General features: G+C 41.5%; 4 protein-coding genes across 5 annotated transcripts; 1 reads left to right on the forward strand and 3 right to left on the reverse strand.

Annotated features, from left to right (window-relative positions):
• The first annotated feature begins 410 nt into the window (after positions 1–410).
• On the forward strand, positions 411–3,222 carry LOC141836401 (phospholipase D alpha 1-like). Of its 2 annotated transcripts, none has more exons than XM_074723897.1 (4): positions 411–515; positions 662–751; positions 820–2,686; positions 2,763–3,222. In XM_074723897.1, exons 1-4 carry the CDS (start codon positions 411–413, stop codon positions 3,206–3,208), a joined length of 2,508 nt encoding a protein of 835 aa, XP_074579998.1. In that variant the 3' UTR covers positions 3,209–3,222. The 2 variants fall into 2 exon arrangements, with proteins under 2 accessions (XP_074579998.1, XP_074579991.1); XM_074723890.1 differs by having other exon boundaries at positions 662–742.
• A 480-nt stretch (positions 3,223–3,702) lies between these two features.
• On the reverse strand, positions 3,703–8,659 carry LOC141820047 (mediator of RNA polymerase II transcription subunit 17). The gene is made up of 8 exons (XM_074707674.1): positions 8,532–8,659; positions 8,240–8,453; positions 6,494–6,607; positions 6,042–6,127; positions 5,570–5,963; positions 5,039–5,503; positions 4,633–4,950; positions 3,703–4,173 (listed from the first exon to the last, which is right to left on the reverse strand). Exons 1-8 carry the CDS (start codon positions 8,630–8,632, stop codon positions 3,850–3,852), a joined length of 2,016 nt encoding a protein of 671 aa, XP_074563775.1. The 5' UTR covers positions 8,633–8,659; the 3' UTR covers positions 3,703–3,849.
• A 1,872-nt stretch (positions 8,660–10,531) lies between these two features.
• LOC141846154 (RNA-binding protein involved in heterochromatin assembly dri1-like) lies at positions 10,532–11,676 on the reverse strand. The gene is made up of 3 exons (XM_074734157.1): positions 11,305–11,676; positions 10,882–10,955; positions 10,532–10,773 (listed from the first exon to the last, which is right to left on the reverse strand). The coding sequence occupies exons 1-3, from the start codon at positions 11,643–11,645 to the stop codon at positions 10,760–10,762; spliced, it is 429 nt and encodes a 142-aa protein (XP_074590258.1). The 5' UTR covers positions 11,646–11,676; the 3' UTR covers positions 10,532–10,759.
• Positions 11,677–13,598: 1,922 nt separating this feature from the next.
• Positions 13,599–15,444, reverse strand: LOC141843237 (BIIDXI-like protein At5g11420). The gene is made up of 3 exons (XM_074731288.1): positions 15,325–15,444; positions 14,300–14,797; positions 13,599–14,207 (listed from the first exon to the last, which is right to left on the reverse strand). The coding sequence occupies exons 1-3, from the start codon at positions 15,413–15,415 to the stop codon at positions 13,672–13,674; spliced, it is 1,125 nt and encodes a 374-aa protein (XP_074587389.1). The 5' UTR covers positions 15,416–15,444; the 3' UTR covers positions 13,599–13,671.
• Positions 15,445–20,009: the final 4,565 nt, after the last annotated feature.

The following is a 20,009-nucleotide window of genomic DNA, read 5'->3' on the forward strand; positions in this document are numbered from 1 at the left end:
TATATATTTATATAATTGATTTTTATTGTTTTCCCCTCGTAGTCTTCTTCTGAATAAGACTTAAATTTTTGGAGGATAAAACTGGCAACTTCAGACGAGCTTTTCATCGTTGTCTCATCCACCAGGTATCAGGATCTCTAAACTTTGTACTTGATTACGGAATTAGATCTCTTTCTTGTATCTTTCCAGCTAACGTTTGGTATTTGTGCTGAGTGGGTATCCTTTGCTTCAGTCAGCTGAATTTCTCGATGCGTCTATTTAAGTTGGATCTTGTTTTCCTTCCTGTCACAAGCTACGACCTGTTTGCTACGTGATGATCTTCGACTTAGCGCCTTGCTCTTTCAAGTTGAAACTAGAAAACTTCATTGAAGCCTTCTTTTCGTGCTGCAGGGACTGCCACGCAGGAAGGCATGGCACGCATTTTGCTCCATGGAACTCTGCAAGCGTCGATCATAGAAGCAGATTCTTTGCTGAACACACGTGAAAACCAGAGCAACCGAAGGTCTTTTCAGAAGGTATATTATCACAAAGACAGCTTGCTGCGCTTGCCTATTTCAATTCCTCTGTTCTCATTCTGGAGCTCTGCGTTTTCCCCTTTTTTATTAAGCAATTCTTGATACGTAAGTGGTATGTTTTGCATGGTGTGCTGCCGAAACCGGAGACCTCCACTCTAACTCGAGTAAAGGGAAGGCTTTTCAAAAGATTATCATGGATCAAGAGAGCTTCTTTCTGCGGTCCCAAGGTTTTACTTGTTAGCTTCGACTTCAACTTATTGATCGATTAATTGAATGCCTTTTTCCATTGCAAATTCGATATCAGGAACTCGTCCAACAAATACAAAGTTTTGACGATTCCGGCCCTGCGAGCGTCTACGCCACCATCGACCTGGAGAAGGCCAGAGTCGGTCGCACCAGAGTGATAAGCGGCAACTCCGTCTTCGCCTGGAACGAGACATTCCATCTTTACTGCGCGCACTTCGCCGCCGACATTATTTTCACAGTCAAGACTGACAAAGCCATCGGGGCGTCCGTGATTGGCCGGGCTTACCTACCGGTGAAGGAAGTGATACACGGCGCGCCTGTGGACCGGTGGCTGCTGGTCTGCGACGATGACCGAAATCCGGTGAAGCAAGGAGCCAAGCTGCACGTGAGAGTGCAGTACGTGACCGTCGACAGAGACCCAGTACAAAATTGGGGAAGGGGGATCGCCAACCCGTACCACCCAGGTGTGCCGCGCACCTTCTTCCCGCAGCGGCAAGGCTGTCGGATGACGCTCTACCAGGACGCCCATGTCCCCGACGGCTTCATCCCTCCGAACTACGAGCCTCAGCGGTGCTGGGAGGACGTCTTCGACGCCATCGCCGGCGCACGACACTTCATTTACATCGCCGGTTGGTCGGTCTTCACCGAGATCACTCTGGTGCGCGACCCTCAGCGTCCCAAGCCCGGTGGAGACGCCACCCTGGGCGACCTTCTGAAGCGGAAGGCCCGAGACGGCGTGCGGGTGCTGATGCTTGTGTGGAACGACCGGACCTCGGTGGGGCTCGGCCGGCTGAGGAAGGACGGCGTGATGGCCACCCACGACCTGGACACCGCGAGCTACTTCAGGGACACGGGCGTGCACTGCGTCCTCTGCCCTCGGAATCCCGACGACGCCGCGAGCTACGTTCAGGACTTCCAGACTGCCACCATGTTTACGCATCACCAAAAGACCCTGGTGGTGGACGCCGACAGCGGGTGGGGTGGGAAGCGGACTATCCGCAGTTTCGTCGGCGGAATCGACCTCTGCGACGGCAGGTACGACACCCAGCAGCACTCTTTGTTCCGGACTCTTGCGACGGCGCACCGCCTGGACTTCCACCAGCCAAACTTCCCGGGCGCGTCCAGGTTCAAGGGTGGCCCGAGAGAGCCCTGGCACGACATCCATTGTAGGCTTGAAGGCCCTGTCGCCGTTGACGTCTTGCACAACTTCGAGCAGAGATGGAGAAAGCAGGGTGCAGCGGAGCATCTTCTACTGCCGGACGTCGAACGCTTGGCGCCCGTTCGTTCCGTGGTCGACGACAAAGCTTGGAGCGTGCAACTTTTTCGCTCCATCGACAGCAGCTCGCTCGTCGGATTCCCTAACAAGCCAGAGGAAGCCGCCGCCGCAGGGCTCATCACTGGCAAGGACCATGTCATAGAGCGCAGTATCCAGGACGCATACATTCATGCGATTCGGCGAGCCAAAGACTTCATCTACATCGAGAACCAGTACTTCCTCGGAAGCTCATACGACTGGAGCGCCGCCGATGGCATCAAGGTCGAGGACATAGGTGCGTTGCATCTCATCCCCAAGGAGATCTCTCTTAAGGTGGTAAGCATAATCGAGGCTGGAAGACCGTTCGCGGCCTATGTGGTGATTCCAATGTGGCCGGAGGGCGTCCCCGAGAGCGAGTCCGTGCAGGCTATCTTGGATTGGCAGCGACGGACGATGGAGATGATGTACACGGACATCGCGCAGGCTCTCCGAGCCAAGGGGATTCGAGCGAATCCCAATGATTATTTGGCCTTCTTCTGCTTGGGCAATCGAGAAGTGAGGAGAGGGGATGAGTACATGCCGCCGGAGCAACCGGAGCCGAACTCTGATTACAGCAGAGCCCAGCAGGCAAGGCGATTCATGATCTATGTCCATGCCAAGATGATGATAGGTAATTAATTGCATGCGTAAATCTTCAGTTTGATACATTTATTACTTGGACACAAGTAAAAATGAATTCATCGCAGTCGATGACGAGTACATCATCGTCGGATCCGCTAACATCAACCAGAGATCAATGGACGGGGCCAGAGACCCAGAGATCGCGGTTGGCGCATTCCAACCTGAACATCTCGCGGATGGGTGGCGCACGGCCATGGGGCAAGTCTACAGCTTTCGCAGGGCACTGTGGCACGAGCACATGGGAGTGCACTCGGTGCAGGAAGATGTCTTCCGGCGTCCTGGGAGCGTGGAGTGCGTGAGGAAGCTGAACACGGTCGCCAAACGGAACTGGGATTTGTACGCGAGCGACGAGCTCTCCGACGACCTCCCAGGCCATCTTCTCAGATACCCCGTCGGCGTCACCAGTGACGGGAAGGTCGCGGAGTTGCCGGGGTTGAAGTTCTTCCCGGATACCAGAGCTCCAATTCTCGGGAGAAGATCGGATTACCTTCCTTCCATTCTCACCACTTGACCACTTGTGATACATCCATGTCTGATACAAGTTGTCTAATTTCGTTCAATTTAGAAACATGAACTGATAGATTAAGAAAACTAAGGAGAGAAAAGTGGAGAAAAATCAACGTTAGATTGAAAATTGATTTATTCTCACAGATGATCATGGGACCGATCGCAGATGGATCCACCTTTTTGCAGAAGATTTAAGAGAGGTCGCAGATGCCACTCAAACTAAATTGACCCTATTAATCTTTCATTAATTGAAGCTATGGACTATGTGAAACAGTTATATCAGTCAATTAGTTGCAGCCAATAGGAAACAAATACAATGAGTAGGTAGGTACATTATAATCTATCACAATAAACTTGTGAAATTTAATATTTTGTAATGATGCAGCAATATCTCCGATATGTCTAGGTAAATAAAAATTACTCTATTGATTATACGTGTCCAAATCGCCTCGGAACAAAGTGCAGGCTATTTCTAACCAAAACATTGACCCCTGAAAGTGTTTAACGTCAATTCTTACATTACTGGGAAAGTTGGAGGACAACAGGAATTATATTCTAAAACGTAATTCCTAGTGCCAACTTCTACGTGTTACATGCATCATCAAACTCTCGATAAGCACTTGTAGAACCCGTAGATATCACCTTCTAGGATCCACCCAAACTATTAGTGCTTACATTCACTAGATCCATCAACATAGAGTACAATGCTTCAAGCGATAGATGCCCCAGAAACCTTCGGTTCTCGTACTCGCCAGGGTTTGTAGAGAATTTCCCATCCTCTGCCAAGCCATCCTCCATGATCATCCACCATGAGATGCAACCGTTGACGTCGTCTGGGTCCACACGTGCCACAAGACCAAGCATGTCACCTTGGTCCAGTTCAAGATACAGGCACAAAAAATCTCTGCTCACCTTCATCCCAACTATCAATGCTTCATCATGAAGCCAACGAATGATCTGTCCAGCAATCTGCAGAAGGGAACTAAGTTGAGGTAATCTTATTTGACAATTTACCAAAAGAACGTACCTAACTAACTGAATATATCCGAAAGGAACCTCCTCCTTTGAAATTTACCAAATGACACTCTGGTTCCCCAAAATGTCTCTCCACTCAACCCACTTACCGTTATCACCCAATTAGTAGGAATGTTTCGGCTGCTAGTCATTAAACATTTTTTGCAAAAGTATTTTACAGCCCTATAGGACTTAAAATCAAGAAATATGAATATGAATAAATTAAGAATACTAGTCATTTACTGGCACTTCTTGTGGGTTCCAGACTCACCAATTAGATTTTACTTAATCTATTCAAGGGCAAGCTATTTTGATAGAAAATGAAGGTCTAAGCAGTATGAGCTGAGTGCCCTTCAAAACAATAATCTTTGATTCTAGAACAAACAAAGCAGTATATACAATAGATAGAGATACCTGCTGAAGAAGAATTAGTGGAAGATCATCCAAGTCACACCCATAGCTATCCATTGAAGAACCATCAGCAGAAATTCCGAATGAACAGAGAGTACCAAGCGCACCTTCTCCGCTCACTGTAACTTGGTCATCCTTGACCACTATCTTGGTATGAATTTGTGGCCTAATTAAACCCTTCACATCATAATTATTTGAAGACTCAGACACACAAGCTGCGTGAAAAACTGACTCAGGAAATTTTAAGGAGAGAGACCATGATGATGTTCTGGAATGCCAAGGAGGGTGAGACAACAGCTGAACATACGGAATCCTGCTGACCTGCATGTAAAGGAAGGTGTCAACATAACTTTAGATGTTTTATTCCACTTTTAATTCACTGTCGAACTATTGCTGGAAAGGATCTTACGAGACGTTCTATTTCAGCCAGAACTTTAGTGGAAAAGATCCTATGAGCAACTGTCTTACAGAAATGACTGAGGCCACAAGATTCAGCAGCAGCATGACCAGCAACAGCTACTCTTGAGGCAGAAAAATATTTCTCCTTCAATCGTACTGAGGAATTTTTGTGGAAAATATGTACCAAATAAATTTCTAAGCCAACAGGGCTAGGAAATCCAAAGTTATTTTGGTTAAATTCATCTTTCTCATTAGTCACTACTAGTGCTGACGAGTCAGAATGAGTGAACCCATTATTGCCATTCTGAGAAAGTCCCCTGGAGTCAAGAAAGTCATCTTCTTTCTTAACGGATACAAGGGATAAACAAATAGATGTATCTTGACCAACCGCTAGCTGTAAAAGGTCTTCTAGCATCCCAGTGACATTAATTCCTGGTGAAGTGCAGTAACTTTCATGATTCACCCTATCAAAAACCTGCAATTAACAAAAAAATCAGCAGCTACGAATTATGTAATGCTGAAGAAAACAATAGAGAAGTACCTGCTCCAGAAAAATTGATTGATGAATTTCACGAAGAACTGAATGTGTATCTTTGACCCAGGAATTGACATCTTCATCAGTTAAAGCTTCTTTCTTGTTTGCTTGAGGATTCTCATCTGAGTTATATATATTCCCTTTAAGGGGCTTCTTACTTCTAGAACTAAAATTGGTCCCAGTATAACTTATCGATATGCATCGAAATGATTTTTGAGGTCTTTGTATGGCCAAAAGGCCCGCATTCTCACGAACAATGCGAACTAGAGCATTGGGCAATGGACGAGATAGCATAGTAGTATCTGATGATGTATTGTCCAACAGATCAAATGAGAACCCATCACTACCTGGACTTGCTGCTAACACACGTTGTCGTTTAAGTTTCCAGTGTTGCTGCAATCTGTCAATACATGGAACATAAATTAGATACTTGTTCCCAGATTTGAAAGCACTTTATTATTAAATGTGGAGCAAGTACCTGATTAGTGATCCATAGAATCTTGCCTCTCTTGAGACCTTCAGTTCTAATGCTTTTGAAGATTGTTTGAAGTACCTACCAAGATTCTGTATGAAATTCAATAAATAGAAACAACTGTGTATACTGTTCCATATTTGGAAATGCTGTGGATTGTTTACTTGGAGAAAAGCAATTAGAATCATAATTTAATGTGTCAAAACAAATCAGTAATCAGTGTCAAAAGAAAGCATTGCTGCCTTTTCTTTGACATAAAAAACAAAACATATATACTTTGATCATAAGCTAGGGTAAATTATATGCACTTCTATTGGAGCATGAGGATATTTCGTGCTGCCTCTCAGATTCCAAAGGGTCACCTTATTCAATCTATAAAGCCCATGCAGCAAATTGAAAAGTGTATACAAGAAAAATATAAACATATTATCATATTTTTTAAAAAATATATATAATACCCGGAGACGTTGAAGCTTAGTTGCTGCAGATACTGCAAGGTCTGACAGAATTTCATTTGGCAACTGCTTAGGTCTCTGCATTCCAGACACTGCTACAGCATCGTTGGCTTCAACCTACATTTTATGCCCAGAAGCAAATCATACTACAATTTCTAATTACACAAAAAAAAATAAAGTTCTATTATTTTTATGATGAAAGAGATCATAAAATTTTTCATATTTCTCAACAAGATTCTACAGATTCAGAAATGAAAAGGATGAAAAGACTTAACATATTTAATTCTTATCTGGAGATACATATATCATGTATTACAGGATCTACCATACTGTGTGTACCCACAAATGACAATCCAACATGTGTCCCAAAGCGGGAAAAAGGATTGGGCAGGGAAGAGATGGATCTATAACAACCTCATACACATTGACCAATGGGAGCATAACACGTGTAAACCTATAGTTGGCATTACAAGATGGCAAATAACCATGAACCAGCTCGAAAGCATAAATAGGAGTTAGGTGCCATAATAAGCAGGGATTTTTCTAGGAGAGAGACTCTTAATCCTTTCTTCTATCTTGACTGCTAAGATCCCAAAACTCCTTATCCTCAAACCATCTCATCTGAAAAATTCACTTTGGATATGCACATCTCCACCTTTTCACCTCATAAGGTAAACCTCTTCACCTCATAAACCAAAGCTCTTTAACTCATAATGGAAACTTCGCCTCAAAAAGGAAAACCTATTCACCTTATAATGGAAGCTTCTTCACCCCATTAGGCTAAACCTCTTTACCCAGTTAGAGAACTCTCTTCACCTACATTGTCACTCCGTGTGCACTGCTTACACTTCATCCGAACTGTTCCACTCAATCCACTTCATCATAACTGCTACAATTTCATCCCAACTACTACCAGTTCATACTGAGTACATTAGTGAATTAACCTAAGTAAGAGCAAATAGCCCAAGCTCTGTAGCAAGCCACATAATGTTATTGTAGGTTTCCCATATCAACATGCATAAAGTTTCAAACATCTAACAAATAGGTGGGAGATGATATTAGTTGACAAATTTAAATAATTTTCATTGCTATCAATGCAGCACACATAGTCCAAAAGCTATAATGTTGATTAACAATCAGTAGAATTTTTTTAAAGAAAAATCTAGGTTGTATGAAGAAAATAAGTCCAGCAAAGTGACCAAGTACTGCAATGAGATGCTAGATTTTCCAAAGAAATTTTTTTTATTACTTAGCTAAAATGTCCAACAAAGATGATCAAACACTGCAATTAGATACTAGATTTATTATAATGTAAATATGAATAAAATAAGAGGTCAATAAAAGCATGAACCATTTTATTTTCCATGCAGTTCACAGTTACTATGCCTCAAAGCTGTTGTAGATAACTCGTACACAGGGATATAGTCTAAAACCTCCAACCGTTATTTCACATCTGAATGCACTAACTTCACTGCTACATATCTAAACTAAAGAACTTTAAGTGAACCCTAAAACCAAGTGAACCCTAAAAACCAAGTGCATATCTAAACTAAAGAACTTTAAACTAAAGCCCTAAACGCATAATCTCAAAGGAATCTCCGCCTTTAATGCACGAGATTACCACTTTCAATTTATCCTTGGTCAATATTGCAACCGCTACTCCTAAGTTCATGAGTTAACGAGAAGAACGGGTGAAAATCAGATTCTCCTCTAAATTAGAAAGTAACTTCCAGAGAGGGGAGAAAGAACCGTGTTGATCAGATCGATGATAACTGATAACTCCTGGTGGGCAAGCTGCAGATTTTCCACAAAGCCCTGCCAGGGCCAGGCCTGCTGAGGTGCGGGAGCGGCCTCCTTGGGGGTCGTCTTCTGCTTTTTCCTCGAGCCAACGCTATCCGCCAAGATGGAGGAGAAGTCGATTCGCCGAAGCAAACCGAGGCGCTTCTCCTCGTGGCTAACATCTCTGCAAAGAAGAAGAAACTCAGGGCCCTAGCGGCGCGCCAAGTACATCAGTGAAAAGACAAATGAGAGGGATGCGCACGAAGGGAATTGCTCGTTGCCGATCTCATCGATAGCGTCCAAGCGCTTGATCGGGAGCCTGTCGAGATCGATCGATATCCTCCTCCCGCCGCCCTCCTCCATGGCCCTCGAACGGGAAGCCGGACTTAATTCGCCAGGTAGATGCGGATCTGCGTTTGATAAGGGGGTAAAAATATAAATAAATAAAAAGCACCCTTATTTTTATAGGCAAAAATCCTTGTTTTTTGTTTTTGTAAATCTATGAAAGACAATAACTAATCTCATAATATAATTATTTTTAATATTATTTTTATTATGTATTCTATTTAAATTTTATTATTATTCTATTTATATCTTCCATCTTATACAACTTAGTTGTAGCTGCTACGCTACATTTATTGTAGTAGTTATAGTATATAGTTATAATTGAAACGTAGATTTCATAATTATTATAATTACAATTATTATAGTAGTTATAATTTTGCAACTACTACAATTATGATAGTTATAGCAATTATAAAACTGTAATTGTTATGATATAAAAAATAATATTAAATATTTGTATATCTCATGGTTGATCAAGATAAAAGTTATGATCTCTTAAAATTTATCTAACATTAACAATTATAGTAGTTACGATTTTATAGCTGTTACAACTATGTAGCAACTAAAAAATCATAGTTGTTACAATTATGTAGCATTTTAGTTGTAACAGTTATGAAATCATATATGTTATAAATATGTAGCAATTATGGTTTCATAATAGCTACAATGCACTCTCAATTCAAGATTTAGACGAGAAACATAGAGGACAGATAATAATGATAATAGTATAGTAAAGGGTAGTTGGGTATATGTACGTGGAAATGAGTGTTCTTTTCATAAAAAATTAAAGTAGGCGGTGCGTTGATGATTTCAAAAATAAGGGATGTCCCTTTGGATTTTCGCCCAATTTTTATTACTGTAAAAGATGCTTTAATTTAAAATATATTAAAAAGAGTATTCTATTCTATTTTCTTGAAAATACCCTTCTTTCCTTCTTTCGGAAAAATTATATATATATCATATTAAAATACTTTGTTATTAAGTACTTGTTAATTACTTTAAAAATTATTTGTAACGGTTCTAACTCTACTATGATAGCGTGAAATAAGAGTTTTAAAATAAAAAATATGTCAAAATAATATATATATATATATATATTCGTGGGAAAACTTGATTTGCCCCTCTCAATCTAACTTCTTTTTACATTGTATCCCTTATAATCTAGAAATTAGAATGCTATATTTTACCCTATATAGTTTTTTTTTCAAAAAAATCTCTCCACCCATAATTAACATAGATGTATTTGAAAGAATTTCCTTACCACCTCTTTATATTTCTTCTTATTTTGCCTAATAATTTTATTATATCTTCCATTGATAATCTCAAAAATTATTATAATTGAAAAAATCTCATTTTTTTAATCATATGATTTAACTTTAGATGTTAGATAAAAGATATTATATCATAATTAATCATATGATTTTAGATATTAAGGCCAATGATATTTTATTTTTATTTATAAACTATGAAGAGTAAAATATAATATTATAAACTAAAGAATAAAAATACAAAATTAAATAAATTATAAGCATAAAATAAAAAAAATAGATAGACTACGAGGCCAATATAATAAAGATGTCAAACCCCGAACAGAAACCAAATATGAAATGAGCTCAACAAGCAATATAAAAATTTAGATTAATTAAATAATTAACGTAAATTTGCATTCTCAATGCATTAATATTTTCTTGGTCGATTGCATGATATTTCCATGCAAATTAAATCAATTAGCTCGCATCCCTTGCATATCCTTTCTGTATATATCTTTCAATCCTTCATGCCTGGGTCAGAGGCATGCTGTCGATATATAATATTAATCCATGACAAAATACTGTCGATATATAGAATTAAACCACCAGAGGCAGAGAGAGCTTCATTGCTCAAAGCAGAGTCAATTGACACCAGAGTCACAGAATTTGTTGACAATATACAATATATTAAAGCATAAGTACCTTTTAAAAGATAGTAACCGTGTAGATTTTAGCTAATAACATGCTCACATTATCGAAGAAGACACGACAATCACACCAACTGAAACAATTAAAAGGGACACAACATATATTTATTGAACCGTACGTTAATATGGAGAGTACTGGTCATCACTAGCTTGTTTGAAAAAGCTAAGTCTCTGCATGTGCTTGCCAATTAGTATCCTGAACCTGCAACGAAAACATATATACATGATTGGCACTTTCGTAATTTAGAAAATAAGAGCCTTGAATTAATTAAGCTATATATTTAATTAATAAAAAATGTTGATTAATTACCACAGTCTGATCTCGGTGCATTGCATCGGAAACATTCCATCCTTCTCGCGTAGTTGTGCTCATTGCAGCCTAATCTGAATATATACATTAAAGCATATAATTAACAGACCATTAGGATTAGTTCAATTACAGAGATTGGCTGAAAAGCTATTGGATAAAGTTCCATCGTCTCATTCATGGCATCTACTGTGATGATCGTTACGTTAACGTTCTTTACATAATATTCACGTAACTATATATATATAGTGACTGACTATATGTGAAGCATATATAAAAGTCGTGTTATCCTCAACACTTGGCATCTCCTCGACGCACAGCATCTCTCGAGCTAGATAGTACGCAACTTGATGAACAATGCTGTACTGGTGCATTAATATATATTATAATAGATTCACTCAATTGTGCATGGAATATATGTGATACCTGGAGCAAATCCAGTCGCCGGACTTCCAGGTGGAGGAGGAGCAGTTGGCGGTGTCGCAGCGGAAGCCCCAGGAGTTGGCTATGGCGGAGGCGGAGTCGTCCTTGGAAGTGCCGCACTTGAAGCAGGAGGCGCGGCTGGCGTAGTTGTGGACCCGGCAGGCGGCGCAGTACCAGTCGCCGGGCTTGACGTCCCAGCTGCCGCTAATGCTGGTGTAGTCCGCCCGCTCCGCCCCGAGCTTCTGCTCGCCGCACCGCTGGCACGAGTCCCGCCGGCAAAAGTTGACGTACTCGCAGGACCTGCACACCCAATCCCCCGGCTTCCTCGTCATCCCCCCGCTCATTTTGATATCGTACGTTTAGCTTATTAATTAAACCACCAATTGGTCAGTAATCTCGATTGAATTAAGGCTTGGAGGGGTAGGATTTATATAGGGAGGGTCGAGGAGATACATAGAGGCATGTGGGATTAACGAGGTGTAATAGTTCTGGTCCCAACCTAGCTAGCGAGCGTCTTAATATTCTTTATGCGATATTCTTTTGAAAAGTTATAAAAAAGAAGAAAAAAACCAAGGAAGGTTGTATGTGGGGAGTTCATGTTCTATGTACATACATATATAATCACATATTAATTAATCTCACAATTCATTCATGTGTGATTGTAGCATGCATGGCACTGGCGGCAAAATGGAACCTTCCTCGCGAGTTCATGGTGTGTACAATATTATGTGAGGTGCATGCACATTAAAATTTGTAGACGGTTGCGACATGTAAGCTATCGACGTCTAGCTCCTTATCTGCTACGTTTTAGATTCTTGCTCAGGACTAGCTACGTGGAAAGAGATTAAATAGAAGTGGGCTGACTGGCAATTGCATCTTTGAGTTGAGTAGTCATAGTATATATTCCTTTTGCCTAAAGCCTATTAATTCGCTAATCATTCACACTTATTTGAACTTGTAATGTTCTATAATTAACTCCTACAGTATATTAGATTTGGTAGTGAGAATTTCATATCTGTCTTATATATCTTGGCATTTATATAATTAAAAAAATAATTAATGATGTGTGTGTTTTCTCTCTCAGATGTCGACATTTAATAGTGTTCAGATGGAATTGGACTACTTCCTTCCATCTCTTTCATAATAACCATAGTAATATTCCGGTTGCTTCTATTTCAACAAAAATAGCACGAAGCTGCCACCTGGAATTCCATGCGACAAGAACCACATGAAACTCTGGGACATAAGGATTCGCTGAATGGAAGAATCTGATGAGATGGAGAATTAATGGACGAATGCAATGTTGGTGCATAATATTCCGATAACTTTTTGGTGCGTGCGTGGTTACGATAAGAATTGGCGCATAATATGCATGAAGAAATTGAGCATGCACCTCCCCGAGTAGCTAGCTCGCTCATGCAAGATGCTGCACGCGTTCCACATGCATAATATAATTATGCAGGCAAGTTCTCTATGCCTACATCAGGTGCATGAACTAATGGATAGTAATTTGGTCCGGCCTGCAGGTTCTCATCCACTCCAACGCTTTGATGCAGAACATCCATCCACACACACCACTCTTAAATCTTAATCGTCTTTTAATTATCTCTACTATGGTAATTAGGATCAGATAAACATCCAGCTTATGTCACTTTCATATATATATCTACTTAGGGTTCCCCAAAAATCAAATCTATGGAGACATTACATATAACTTTAATTAATTTCCTTTTCACTTGTTTTAATAACATCAAAAAGTTTTGATTAATACATTATCATCATAGCTAGGTTTTCTTATAATTAAGGTTCCACGTACTATATATGCAAGGGAGATCAAAAAGTGATGCATGCAGAAATAGCTTTACTTATAAGGAAAGAATTGATTTTTTTATCTTATTTTCTTGCAAGGGAGAATCTTTTCAAACATAAGACGACAATTCAAATCTTTTTACGTTTAAAAAATAACACTTGTCGCCATTTTTTTTTGTTCGAGGAGGCGCAATTCGTCTTTATTTTAATCCTCGATACTGGCTAAATCAGACACAGCTGTTTTTTTTTGTTCAAAAAATTCGCCGAAATTTGTCCATATACAAGTAAAATAAGGGCATATATAGGAAGGCACTCAAATTGACGAACAAATATAAAACGAGTTGTTGAACAACACTCAAATTAAGCATATGTATACACTTCCATGGATCATCCTTAATTAGCTGGCTCTATAGCCCCGATCGATTTGCCTATTAATTTCGACATAGCTCACGTGAACTTTTCATCGTGTACAATATCAATTTCCAGTATTAAATCATCAATTAATATACGATTAATTATTCAGTCAAGGATTCGATTCGTACACGAAGATGAAAATGAGCTCTAACGGCGGCGGTGCGACGGGCTCCGGACGCTCATCACCGATGCGTCGTCGACGACGGGGCCGCAAAGCGTGCCGTCGGTCTTGGTGTGGTAGTAGGTGCTGAGGAAGACGACGCGGGTGCGCTCCGCGACGGCCACGAACCGAAGCACTGCGCGCTTGTAGCCGCCGCGGCCGCTCGACTCGTACGGCACCTTCACCGTGCTCCGCGCCGCAAAAGCCTCCACCACCATCGACCCTTCGCAGCCGTTCCCTGCATCGCCCACCGAGAAGGTCAGCGCGTATGTCCTCCCCGGGGTGGTGCGCACCACCTGCGCCAGCGCGCTCTCCTTCCCGGCAACCAGTTCCACCGCGCGCTTGCCATGCGGCACCGCGAAATGGTCGGAGTCGATGTACTTGACGGCCTTGAGCGACTCCACCATCCACCCGGGCAACGGCGAGTGGTCGTCCTCGATGTTAGGCGGGATGAGCACGCCCCAGGTGGTGTTGGGCAGCACGTACGGCCCTTCCTCGAAGTCTCTGTTCTTCAACAAGTTCTCTGTTTCACCTCCAAATTAAGTGAACAACAATTAAAACAACTGAACACAATTCATGATTCGAGTTGAGTGGAATTCAAAATTGATTCGTTACCTTTGGTGAGGCGGGGAGGGTTGAGGGTCTTGATGGCGACGGCGTCGATGAGGGGGCCGCACGCGGGGTCCTCCTCCGTGCCGGTGTTGTGGATGACGAGGGTGACGCGGTCGAAGAGGGCGAGGAAAGCCCAGCAGTAAGAGTCCCAGCCGGTGCTGGTGTAGGCGGTCTGTACGGGGAGGACGCCAGAATCAGGCGTGACGGAGATGTTGAGCCGCTCGTCCTGCGCGCAGGTTCGGGCGGCGCTAAAGGTGATGGCGTAGTAGGTGCCCTTGCTGAGGTTGAGCACCTGCTTGATGGAGGCCTCGTTGCCGAGGCGCACCGCGTAGGCACCCTCCGGCACCAACAGAAGCATGTCGCCCTGCTTGTGCCCTGACTCGATGTACTCCACGAAGCCCGTCACCTCCCAGTTCGGTATCGCATATCGGCTCATCACTTGCGTCCCCTTCAACTCCGACGCCTTCGGCTTCGCCTCGAAGTTTCCATTGGGCAGGAAACCTGCAGACATCGGCATCGCTCACATCACTTTCGTCAATCTTAATTTATAGATATTCTAATTAATTGAAAGTTAGATCTGGTGAAAAATGGGCAGCAACTCAGGAATTTTTTACGTCTGGGAAGTGGGAAGATCATAAACAGATAAAACCTTTAGAATAATGCATACGCAAAGCTTAGCATCTGTGATTCTGTATGAACTGTATACTGCAACAAGAGATTGACATTTTCTTATTTTGATGTAAAAGATTAAAAGTTGATGGAGAAAGTTTTACGTGTCGGGGTCGGGCTATAGATATGTAAGCTACACTGTCTGGTCGCAGTCTTGTAACTAATTATATCGATCGACGTCTTTTCGTTTTTCTTAACTTCTTTTTAGCAGCTTTTTGGCATTTTTTTTTGTTATTAACACATTCTTTTATTTGTAGAAAAATGTGAAGTAACAAATTAGCTCCGCCTTGAGAATTGACTTCAATATAATTACGAGAAGCAAAAGCAGGAACGTGGTGGAGGACGAAGATATAGCTCACCGTCGGAAATGGCGGCGGCGAGTTGAAGAGACGAGCACAGCAGCAGGATTGCGACGGCGGGGGTGCTGCGCGATCGCATGTTCTTAACCATCGTGGCTTTCTTCAGTTGAGGAAGCGGAATGAAAGAGATAAGAATCGCTGTCGATCGAGGACGACTTGGGTGGTGGTGGTCTTTTATGGTTGGCAGGGCTGGAAAAGACCCTACCATGGGGAAGAAATATCGGGAGTGCCACTGGCCTGTTGTTTCGCTGCGGCATCGCGTTGTGCCGGGCACGTGGAAGGGGCCCGCGCTTTTGGATGCCGGTGTTCGCCGAGGGAAGACGACGGGCGACTCCATCTAATCTCGGAAGAGCCGAGGACGTCGACCTGGCTCCAGATTCCGCCACCGCAGATAGAGCGAGACATCGTCTGCCTCCTAGCACGTGGTCGGTCCCCCTGGTCGCCGTCCTACGACGCGCCGATCGATCAAATGGAAGGTCGAGTCAATTGAAGGGCAATTTCGTCATTTGATTTTTTTGGTTAGGAAATTAATTGCATTAGCAAAAATGTTGCCAAACATAAAACAAACAGGTGTGTCGGTGTTATTTAAACTTTTAACTAAGTGCTACGTACATAATATGTCGAATTTAATCAACAATCGTTATCTTAATTATTGGAATAACATGACCAGTTAATTAAATAACTGAATTATTGGAACTGCAAGCGCATCTCTCCAAATCAGTCACGCCGTGGCACTTCGAGAAGTTTTCCCGGTCGGTGGTTTGGACCGCGAGCGGCGTTTGAAGCAGGTGGCTCGATCGCCCGCGATCCTTGCGGCGACATGTGCGAGCGTGACATGCAGCCCTGATTTCCTTAATTCGCTGAATCCAAGATTAATTATTCATCTCCATAAAAAAATGGATGAAATTGAGATCGATCAGATATCTCCACATGTCTGATTTTTGGACTTATCTGCCGACTGATCTCTTCAGTCTTCCCTCTTTATTTATGTGCATTGCGAATAATATACACACAAGCATACAGAGCCCACAGCCCTTGTCAGGAAACTTGCGGTCTTAGATGTTGCGTGAATCGAGTGTCTGTTTTAATTCTTGTTTATTGATGATGTGGAAACCAAACTCCCTGCTCAGCCTGTATATATATCGATACGATGCAACCGGACGATTGAAGAGGTGGTTAATTGAAGGGGGCCAATTCCCCAGCGAAAAGTTTCTAGGAACCCGGGCATCGTATCCAGTTGTATGTACTATTATGCGAGGCCCATTACAGTCGATGCTGACTGATCCTATTCGATTAATCAAACAAACATGTGTGCACCCACTTACAATCGTACAGACTTTATTATGAGGGCCCAAAGCTATGAATTAATGTTAGCTAATCGTAAGTATGGTGAAATTGACAGTTAGGAACGCTGGTTAAAGCCATATTTTATTGAAATCCAAAAGATTAGATAACTTTGATTGACGCTCGTTCAATTCCATCACCAAAAGTTGTCTTCGCATGCCTAATTGATTTTAGCTCTTAAACAGGCCCGGCCCGGCCCTAATACACAACGTCGCACTTGATTGACGCCCCCACAACAAAATGCGCAGAGTTTCGAAAACACTGTATTCGATTACACTGAAGTCGAAGAGCTAGGCAAATTCTTAAAGTTTGGTGCATCTTAGTTTGGATGAGATTATGCAGGGACAAAGGGACAGCCTGAGAACTCCTCAAAGTAGTTAACCAACTGAAGAAGCAGGCAATTTATGGGCACAGTTGACATCTTTCATTTGCAGGCCAAGAATGTTCCCAACATCATTCTTCTTGTTGTTAAGAAATCTGTTTTTAGAAGAAAAAAACCTCATAACTTAGTGCCCGGTTTAGGGTTTGAAAGAAAATTTTCTTTATTTATTGCACGCACCACCAACAGGAGATGAAAACGAGAGAAAATTGCAAAGAGAAGCACTTGTCAAAAATACGCAATGGATAATATTCATTGGACCCACGAAACAAACGAAAGGGAAATTGTGAATAAATGCTTAAATTGTGAAAGAAACAACGAATGAATTTCGAACTTTTGTCCTCTTCTATAGTGGAATCTGCTACGGTCGATCTCATGACCATCTGTGAGGAGGTAAATCGAGAAACTATGATCTCAGGAGGGAGCTATTCATTCAACTTACAAACATGAGCATGTTTACACGCAAATCGACTACTTCTTTTCCAGGAAAAAGAAATAGAAAAAAAAATCAAACACTAAAGAAAGAAAGAGAGAGACGTTCCAACTGTTTCGCGCAATAATACAAATTTTAACCGCCGCGGGACCCACCCAGAGCTACGACTTCACGGATTATTGACAATTCGAGGCGTCACACAGTACGTCACATTAATATCAATAAACAAATAAACTAAACCGCTCGTTATTACCTAAAGTGGACTGATGATCTATAAAGAAAAAAGAGGGGTACTTCTCAACTATTATACATAATTTAGATATTATAAAAATTAAATACGTGATTTGAATAATATTAAAATTTACTTAAGCAGTTCTGTTCTGTTCTGTTCTGTTCTGTAGAGAAATTACGGATCCTCCCAGCTAATTAATTTATCGCATTCAATCTTGATTAGCTTCTAGCCGCCGAGGAAATAATTTTAAAAATTTTCAAGTAACATGGTCTTAATTGCTTTAGTCGTTGAGACCGCATATATATATATTTCCTTAAGAAGGAACAACAGAGCACAAACACAATTGCGCTGCGAGGTCAATTAAATTAAATAATTTCGTTTGGAAAATTATTCAGAGTTAAGTATAATAATAATAATAATAAATAAATAAAATGTAGCAGCCTCCTCCTTGTCTCTTTCTTTTTCGTTACGGGAGAAGAAGCATCCTGCTCTATTTATAATTTCGTATGGGAAATTATTCAAAGTAAGTATAAGAAAAATAAATAAAAAGTATAGTAGCAGCCTCCTCCTTGTCTCTTTCTTTTTCGTTACGTGGGAAGGAGCATCCTGCTCTATTTATAATTAATTTCGTTTGGTAAATTATTCAAAGTCAAGGATATTAATAAAAAAATTAAAAGTAGCAGCCTCTTCCTTATCTTTTATTTTATTTTTTAATTGATATCATATATCCAATTTAGATCGATTAATTTTGAGATTATTATCCAATTTTATATAATTTTTCGATTTAACCATTGTGCTGACGTGACAGTTTCGAGCTCTTAGAAGCCTTCTAAGCACTTGGATTCGTTGAATCCAATCCACTCTGATAGTAGTCTGCTAACAAGTCTGGATGACTCCTTGCGATCCGAGCGCTTGAAACCTCTCCCAGCACCTGGACTCCGTTGATGTGGACTTTATCCTCATCTGCTTCGGCAATGGCTCGCGCTAACTTGGTATGAGTATCTAGGCGTCTAGACTTCGAAGCGTCTGGAATGGATCCGAGTGCCTCGACTCCGGGGCACTCTGAATAGATTCGGGCGCCTAGAATGATCAACCTCATGTTGACCATTTTCTTCATTCTTTTTTTTATTTTGTCTTGGTCGCCTTATGCAATCTTCCTTCTAACTTCTTGACCCTCGAATGCACTAAGCCCTTCCGGCTCGATCTCGTGTGTTTTTCTCGTTCAGCCAGAGTACTCTTCCGTAGCTCCTCATACTTCAGATGTACAGATCCCATCACCTCCTTTCTCATATCATCCTTCTCACTTGCTTGCATCTTCTGTCAATGTTCGTAGTCTAGATATTACGTATGATTTCCGAAGTCCTTGTATACTTAGATACACGTGTCAAATACAATTAGGATCTAATTTTAAACTTATTCGACCACACATCAAAACTCTACTAAGATACTAACACTAGCCTGCCCTTAGATGAAGCTTGGGCAATCAATGCTTCAGTGCCATCAGCATTGTCAGTTGGACTCATGGTCTTCATAATTTGCTTCCTCGAAGTATTGTTCTTGAGCACATTTGGACTTTCCTTCGTCCCCAATCCATAAGCCCTTGTACATCGTGTGTCACTGCTCCGCAAGCCTTGTAGTTATGTATGGATTTCTAAGGGACTAGTCTTCGATCCCCTATCGTATATCATATGTTCATAACTTGGTTTATAATTAGAGGGGGAGGGGTGTCAATTTGAATTTAGTTCAATGCAATTACAGCTTAGAAGAGTTTGACACTTCTATATTCATGGGACCGACTCTAGAGGGCCGTTGAGGTAGCGGATTTATTTTTTTAGAAGAGTTTGACACTTCTATCTATCTTAATAGCCTAGAAAGGTGCCTTTTATTTTATTGACAAAAGTTGCCAACGAACCCTTTTCGCCACCCTCATCTCTCTGTTTTTGGAGAGTCAATTAGTAGTTTTCTAGATCCCTAAACTCAGTGCTAGCAAGAAGAGCATAGTTAAGTTTCAGAAGAGTATATTTTGTTGTAGTTCTGGCTCTTAAGTCACAGTGATCAAACATTGAGCATTGTTGCTTGAAGGTTAAGTCAACAGTAGCCAATGATATGTAGACCTCACCAGTTGATGATGATAACCAATTATCACATTTTCGCTATTTGTCGAACAAGCTAAGTCTACAATGGTCGACACCATCATTGACCATCCAAGTCGAACCCTATGCGTTTCTACCCGTGAACTAAGTCCATGAATTTTTGCAATCATACACATGCAACATGACTAGGTCATGTGAGTAACC

The sequence above is a fragment of the Curcuma longa genome, chromosome 1 (assembly GCF_044706935.1).
Source record: "Curcuma longa cultivar G26 ecotype Majalengka, Jawa Barat chromosome 1, ITB_CL_G26_1.1, whole genome shotgun sequence".
Classification (NCBI taxonomy): domain Eukaryota; kingdom Viridiplantae; phylum Streptophyta; class Magnoliopsida; order Zingiberales; family Zingiberaceae; genus Curcuma; species Curcuma longa.